The 8,624-nt window shown below is 31.6% G+C and overlaps 1 protein-coding gene across 3 annotated transcripts in view; it reads right to left on the bottom strand.

Annotated features, from left to right (window-relative positions):
- Window positions 1-6,584: 6,584 nt before the first annotated feature.
- LOC105253091 (tubulin polyglutamylase TTLL5) overlaps window positions 6,585-8,624 on the bottom strand; it is a 134,589-nt gene continuing 132,549 nt past the window's right edge. For 2 of the 3 annotated variants that reach the window (XM_025407941.1, XM_025407943.1), the window contains 3 exons: window positions 7,694-7,914; window positions 6,963-7,155; window positions 6,585-6,799 (listed from right to left, as the gene is read on the bottom strand). In XM_025407941.1, coding sequence (XP_025263726.1) covers window positions 6,600-6,799; window positions 6,963-7,155; window positions 7,694-7,914 — 614 coding nt within the window. In that variant the 3' untranslated portion in view covers window positions 6,585-6,599. The remainder of the gene's footprint in view (window positions 6,800-6,962; window positions 7,156-7,693; window positions 7,915-8,624) is intronic. The other variant, XM_025407942.1, reaches the window with a different exon arrangement.

Raw genomic sequence — 8,624 nt, 5'->3', positions numbered from 1 at the left:
CATCATGCTGAAACCATATTTCTTGGAAATTATTTGGAAAAGTATTCTGTATGGCTGGAATTATTTGATCAACAAGTAATCTCTCATACCTTTGAGCGTTCAAATATTCTTCAAAAAAAAACGGCCCTATTAAATAGCCATCTATTATTCCGCACCATACATTTATTTTTTGTGGATGTTGTGTGTGAGTTTCCCGCACCCAATTCGGATTCTCATCTGACCAGAAACGAAAATTTTGATTATTAACTTCTCCCGTTAAGGTAAAAGTTGCCTCGTCTGTGAAAACAATTTGATAAGGGAAGATGGGCCGGACATCTATTAGTGCCATCATTCTTTCACAGAAATGTATACGACGCTCCTCATCTCCGTTTTGCAATTCTTGAACGTATTGCAATTTATATGGATGGAACTTGTTCTTCTTTAAAATTCTCCAAACCGACATGGGAGCAATATCGTGAGTTTGAGCGACTCTCTGAACACTAGAATTGGGATCTTCAATAAATGTCTGCAGAACATCAAGTTGTTTTTCTTCGTTGGTTGCCGACAATGGTCTTCCTGACTTAGAGCGATTTCTTACGCTACCAGTTTGTCTAAAACGTTCTATTGTTTTTAACACAGTGGACTTATTAATTCGACGGTTCGGATACGTGTCATTAAATAATCGAACGACATCAGAGAACGATCTTTCGTTATCACCCCATCCACGCATCATGAGGATAGTGATTCTTTCACGTTCCGACAAGTCGCCAGCCATTTTTAAAACGTTTAATTTTAATTAATCGTACGTTGTATTTGGACGATAACAATTAATTTCTGCTTGCTCAAAGCTGAAGTTAGAAGGTGCTCGTTCTTTGATAGCTTTATACATTCTTAGTTGAATTTTAAATGCGAGTTAGACTGCATGTAGTGCGTCACATAGCGGTAAATGAAGGAACTAACGAGACGTTTCATACACGTTTTATGGAGCAATTTTTTGGCAATTTGACTTCAGCGAAATATGAGGATATGTTGAGGAATCGATCTTGCCTTAGTTAGCTGGATCACACACACAACAGATGCAAATCCGAGCGAGTAACCTCCATGTAGTACACCTTGGATAATGTTAATACCGGCGCTACTCTATCATTTAACCCTCATAACTCGCAAAGTACTTAATAAAAATGAACATTATTATAGTGTTTTGGAAAGCTCTTGAATTAAGCTATAAGAATATGCAATCAAATGTAGGGGGTGTCATTTAAAAAAGTCAATGTGACCTTGACCTGACCTTGACGACGCCATCCAAGGTCAAACTGATAGAATCAGTATATAGATCTTCTTAAACCCTACAACTTTTGTTGGAAACACTTTTCTGTAAAACGTATATTTTCCGAGATATTTAGGGGTTTCCACACTTTTGGTAGACCCTGTATATATATATATATATATATATATATATATATATATACAGGGTGACCCATTTTAACTTAGGCAGCCAAATAACTCGAAAAATAAGCACACTACGAAAAAATGGTTAGAATCAAAATTTCGTCATTTCGAGGGGGACGTACAATGACGTTAAAATCAGCCCCCCCACCCCTCCCCCTGGGCGGTGAGGGGGGGCAAGTTTGAAATCTTAAATGGGAACCCCTATTTTTTATTGCATATTCCTGTAGCTTATCTCGAGAGCTTTCCAAAACACTATAATTAAGTACCTTTTTATTAAGTACTTTTTGAGTTATAAGGCTTGAAATAATTCTTAATTTTACATAAACCATAAAATATCTAGTAAACCATTCATTTTTCGATTATCTTACCTTCATACTTTTATGTACAAAATAATGAGAGGAATCAATTGGTGGTAAAGAAAACATAAAGTTGTTTTTAAGAAAAAATATGGAATTGTTAATTGCAAATTACATATTTTTTCTTAGAAACAACTATGTGTTTTCTTTACACCAATTGATTCCTCTCATTATTTTGTACATAAAAGTATGAAGGTAAGATAATCGAAAAATGAATGGTTTACTAGATATTTTATGGTTTATGTAAAATTAAGAAATTATTTCAAGCCTTATAACTCAAAAAGTACTTAATAAAAAGGTACTTAATTATAGTGTTTTGGAAAGCTCTCGAGATAAGCTACAGGAATATGCAATAAAAAATAGGGGTTACCATTTAAGATTTCAAACTTGCCCCCTCTCACCGCCCAGGGGAGGGGTGGGGGGGCTGATTTTAACGTCATTGTACGTCCCCCTCGAAATGATGAAATTTGGATTCTAACCATTTTTTCGTAGTGTGCTTATTTTTCGAGTTATTTGGCTGCCTATGTTAAAATGGGTCACCCTGTATATATTATATATATTATATATATTATATATATATATATATATATATATTTATATATTTATTTATTTATTTATTTATTTATTGGCAAAGAAAGTTTACGGGATAGTTGAAGAAAATAATTTAGCTATGTGAGAAGTGGGTGAGAATGATAATGGAGTTCGATGTATGGGGATGGAGAGAGCGGAGGGAAGTAGAGACGATGCAAGACAGGTGAACACTACGAGTGGATTAGTGTACGCCGGAATACTTGGTGAGGGAGGAGATTGAGAAGGACATACTCCGGGTAAGAGCAGGAAGAAGAGCGATGTAGTTTGAAAAAAAATTGGAGGAGGGGAAAGGTGGAATTCTAGCGAGGAAGTGCCTCGAAGAATAGAAAAAGGGGGTAAATGAGGGAGGGGAGGGATTATTAGAGAGGGATTATTTGAGAGGAAGAGAGAAAGAAATTCTTTGAGGACAGGGGAAAAGAAGTAGTGGAGATGGAGGAAAAGAGAAGAAGAGGAGGAAGTGTATGAAGGGTGGAAGCAGCGGGAAAATTGCAAAAGGAGGAAAGATAAGAAAGGAGTTAGGTCGAAGTACAATAAATGGTATGAAAGGATAAAAAAGGAAGAAATGCTGGCTTATCTAAGGAAGGGATGGAGGGAAGATAGATGGAGAATGGTAATAAGATTTAGAATGAATAATGAAATGAAAGGAACGAGGTATTGGGAAACAGAGGAGAGAAGGATGTGTAAGTTGTGCGGGAGGTGAAGAGACATGGGAATATATGCTGAGGGAATCTATGGGGGGAAGAAGGATGAGAACTGGTGGGGAAGTTTGAGGGAGATTTTAAGGCAGGAAGGGTAGAGAGAACGGTAGTTAAGGGAGTTAGAGGGAAAAAGAGAAAAGCAAGAAGGGGGATAAAACAGGAAGGGGAGGAAGCAGGAGGAAGAATGGAAAAGTGTGAGTAGAGTATGGGTGAGTGTGGGTTGGAACCGGAAGTCGAGGCATTTGTTAGAAGGTAACTTTCTCTCTTCTTTAGTTTAGTTAGTCTAATATGTGAGATAGATATAAGAGAGTAGAAATAAGCGTTGTATGCGTTAATTGTAAATCATTCTAGTTTGGCATAATTATGTATCTGTTTTGTAAGAGGTTTGGGTACGCTCCTCTGAAAAGAGCCTTCAATCCCTGAGGGGTAAAATAAATTTATCTATATATCTATCTATATTTATTTATTTATTTATATATTAAATAATATACAGGGTCTTTAAAAAGTCCCGGAACGCTGAAATATCTTGAAAAACGAACAACTATAATGAAAAATATGTAAGGAACAAAGTTGTAGGACTAAATAAAATGTACCTAATGATGATAAGAATTTGACCTTGGATGAAGTACTCAAGGTTATATGAAAGTCAAGTTGATTTTCTTAAATGGAACTCTCCATTTTTTATTATAATACATATTCTTATAGCTTATTTCAAGAGCTTTCCAAAACACAAGAAGTAAGTATTTTTTCGTTAGATACATCTCGAGTTATGAGACGTGAAAGTTACAGTACCGTCGGCATTAGCTTCACCCAAAGTGTACCGCGTGAAGGTTGCTCGGTCGGATTGACAGCTCTTGTGTGTGTGTGTGTGTGTGTGTGTGTGTGTGTGTGTGTGTGTGTGTGTGTGTGTAGGTGTAGATGTAGGTATAGGTGTAGATATAGATAGATAGATGTGTGGGTATATGTGTCGGTGGATGCCCATCCACCCTCTCTGCTGTGTGTACAATATCTATAATTTCTCTTGCTCAGCGTAATATTACGCGAACTCAATCGAAACTTGCGCATACCAGCATTTCCAGATAAAGCTTCGGTCCACATATTCTATTCTTTGCTATGACACACACCCACCGATACATACACCCCCTACGCACACACACACACACGCACGCACACGCACACACGCACGCACACAAAATAGGCGTAAATCCGACCAAGCAACCTCCACGCGGTACTTGGGTGAAGCTAATGCTAGCGGTACTGTAACTTTCAAATCTCATAACTCGAGATGTACCTAACAAAAAAATACTTAATTACAGTGTTTTGGAAAGTTCTTGAAATAGTACAAAAAGTTATAAAAAAGTTATAAGAATATGCAATAAAAAATGGGGAGCTCCATTCAAAAAAATTAACTTGACCTTTATATGACCTTAAGTATTTTATCCAAGGTCAAATTCTTACCATCATTAGATACATTTTATTTAGTCCTACAACTTTGTTTCTTACATATTTTTCATTATTGTTGATTATTTTCGAGAAAAATAACACATGGTGTTAGAAAAGTCTAGAAACGGTTCAATATCTCGAAAACGAAACGCTTCTGAGAAAAATGTTCCGAACCAAAGTTGTAGGGTTTTAAAAGTTCCATTCAATGATTACATCCGTTTGATCTTAAGTGGAGGAGTCAAGGCGAGGTCAAGGCCATGATTTTAAAAAAATCAAAACCCCAATTTTTTATTGCATATTCTTATAGCTGACTTCGAGAGCTTTCCAAAACACTATAATTAAGTTAGTTTTCATTAAGTACTTTCCGAATTATGAGGCTTGAAATCATTTCTTAATTTTACTTAACTATGTGTTTTCTTTACATCAATCGATTCCTCTCATTATTTTATGCTTAAATGTAGTAAGGTAAGATAATCGAAAGATGAATATTTTACAAGATATTTTATGGTTTATGTAAAATTGAGAAATGATTTCAAGTCTCATAACTCGAAAAGTACTCAATGAAAAAATATTTTATTATAGTGTTTTGGAAAGCTCTCGAGATAAACTACAAGAATATGTGATGAGAAAATGTAGGTTTCATTTAAGAAATTGAAGGTGATCTTCATTGAAGGTGACCTTCAAATAACTTTTCAAGGTCAAACCAATGGTACCATCTTATGTCCCCCTTAAAACCATACAACTTTTGTCTGAAACATTTTTATTTGCTGGACTCAGTTTTTGAGATATTTTAATTTTTGAGATATGTCCAAGTTAAAATGGGACATCCTGTATATATATATATATATATATATATATATATATATATGTATATATATATATATATATATATACAGGGTGAACCATTTAAGTTGATAATGAGAAATATTTCAAAAACGAAACATTGAAGAAAGAAATGTTTTAAATAAAATTTAATTTACTTTAAAGGAGTCATAAGGTGGTGTCATTGGTTTGATCTTAAAAAGTCATTTGAAAGTTATATGAAGGTCACCTTCAATTTTTTTGGAAATGGAACCCCTTAATTCTTATTACTTATTCTTGTAGTTTATCTTGAGAGCTTTCCGAAACTCTAACAAAGTATTTCTCCATTGAGTACTTTTCGAGTTGAGGCTTGAAATAATTTCTTAATTTTACATAAACCATAAAATATTTAGTAAAATATTCATTTTTTTATTATCTTACCTTAATACTTTTATATACAAAATAATGAGAGAAATCAATTGGTCTAAAGAAAACACATAGTTGTTTTTAAGAAAAAATATGTAATTAATTTAAACATAATTGTATTGTAATTGATTGCAAATTACATTTTTTTTCTTAAAAACATCTATGTTTTTTTCTTTACACCAATTGATTCCTTTCATTATTTTGTACATAAAGGTATTAAGGTAAAATAATTAAAAAATAAATATTTTACTAGATATTTTATGGTTTATGTAAAATTGAAAAATTATTTCCAACCTCATAATTCGGAAAGTACTCAATGAAAAAATCCTTTATTATAGTGTTTTGGAAAGCTCTTGAGGTAAGCTACAAGAAATATTAATTATACTCTATGCAAAAATACATAGGGTGTCCCATTTAAAAAATTGGAGGTGACCTTCAGGTAACTCTTCAAGATCAAACTAATGGCATCATCTTATGTCGCCCTTTAAACTATACAACTTTTGTCTGAAACATTTTTGTCTTAAACTTATGGATTTTGAGATATTTCAGTGCGTAGATTAAAATGATCTACCCTGTATATTTTCTATAAGTTCAAATTGTCGCACTTATTATTTGTTTTTACAATTTAATTGTTAATATCTTTTTAATAAATGACAACTGATTAAAACTTTTTGGAGGTTACTCATTGTCAGAGTTATGACCTTGACAACATATCAAGGTCAAAGTCATTGATGAGGTTCCCGATATTCTAACTTTTTGGAGGTTACTCATTGTCAGAGTTATGACCTTGACAACATATCAAGGTCAAAGTCATTGATGAAGTTACCGACATTCTAAATATTTACCAAAAATGCTATTATAAACATAAAATAGGTATTGATAGTACATACCTAGATAATCTATCTAATGTTATCTCTGGAATAATGTAACCAATATTACGATTGGCAACAGGAAACAATTGTTCATGTAACATTAGATTATGATTTACATTAACACGTTGTGATAATCTATTTGGGCCAAATGGATCCGATATCACTGGTGTACCTGTAATTGGATCTAAGGCATAGAATATGATTAAATTGTATGATTAATTTGTAAGGTACATATTGTTTAGTTACAGTATGTTTAGTTTTAAGATATATATTGTATATTTAGTTTTTAAGGAAAATTATAATTTTTTTTATTTATATTTGAACATCTAACAAAAAATTATATTTACCCAAGTATTGCGAATAAAGTTCCCAAGATTTTGGACTTGGAAATATTCTAACAAATCCACCTCTTCTTTCAAATTGTGCTTTTGCAGACGCTACTATTCGTTGTTGCTCCGAGCTTAGACCTTTATTTTTATTACTCTTATTAACATTTTTTTTTTCTTGCGTTAATATTTCTGCAGATTGCACTCGTCTATACTAAAACAAAAAAACAAAGATTTGCTTAATTTGCTTATCATTTTTAGTTCAATATCTTCATTATCTTAATTCAATATCTAATTCACTAGATTTCCTGATTTTCGCATCTTATAAAATAAAAAATATAGTATTAGTAATTAAAAATATAATTTCAATAATTAAATATAATAATTATTTGACAATTGCACTTAATATATCTGCTTAATATTTTATTTATTTTTTTCAAACAAAAATATGTGTAATTTTTAATTCTACTTCGATTTTAAACAAAATATTTTGTTCTTATTTTTTGTTAATTAAGATTTTGTTAATCAAGAAATTAAAGAAAAAGAGAGATTCATTATATTTATAATTCAAATGTGATTAGATATAATTAGTAGTAATTAGAATAGAAGTAGTATAATATATAAGTATAATTAGAGGCTTGTAAAAAATTAAATATTTAGAGAAAAATAAAAAATATTTCCTACAAATATATAATGGATATTGTTTATAAAATAAATATAATTTTTAGAGAAAATATAAAAAAATAACTTACACTAATCTTTTTATTGGGACTAATAGCAGCACGATTTAAATTTTGAGAACGTAGAATTGGATCAATAGCAGGTATACCAACAAGAGTAAACAAATCTGCTATTAAAGCTGATTTAAGTCTAATATCTAATGGTGAATCGCATCCCAATGAAGGAGTTAAATTTACTTCCAGTAACCATGGCTTCAGCGTATCATCGATTAGTATATCAAAGCCAAATAGTTCTAAAATAAAAACAATATATCTATCTAATATATGTAAATTTATATATATATATATATATATATATATATATATATATAGAGAGAGAGAGAGAGAGAGAGAGAGAGAAATTTTTATAGTAATATATATCAAAAATAATTATATTGTAATTATATAAAGGATGTCCCAAAGAGATTAGGAGCCTTAAAAACTTCGAAAAATATAAAGTTTTACAGGAAAATGTTTTAGATAAAATTGATAGTTTAAAACGATTTATTTACTGATCTTATCCGATTGACCTTGAATGGCGTCGTCAAAATCAGAGCAAAGTTACCTTAAATTTTTCAAACGAAACTTCTTATATTCTTCATTGCATATTCTTATAACTTATCTCGAGAGCTTTTCAAATCATCTATAACAAAATATCTTTCCATTAAATACTTTCTGAGTTTGAGGTAATTTTACATAAACTCTAAAATATCTCGTAAAAATTCTCTTTCGATGATTTTACCTCAATACTTTTATGCACAAAATAATGAAAGGAATTGATAAAAAAACATATAATATATAATTATTCTTAAGAAAAAAATGTGTAATTTGTAATTTATATATATATATATATATTTTTTTTTTTCTTGAGTGAATATTTTACGAGTTTAAAAAAATGTGACGCTACGCGCCCTGCCCTTTGCCTGGCGGTGTTCTGCCGGGCGGCAGCTTCCAGCTCGCATGC

This window comes from Camponotus floridanus, unplaced genomic scaffold (genome assembly GCF_003227725.1).
Source record: "Camponotus floridanus strain SB8 unplaced genomic scaffold, Cflo_v7.5 scaffold197, whole genome shotgun sequence".
NCBI lineage: Eukaryota > Metazoa > Arthropoda > Insecta > Hymenoptera > Formicidae > Camponotus > Camponotus floridanus.
This window is presented reverse-complemented; position numbering and strand designations above follow the sequence as displayed.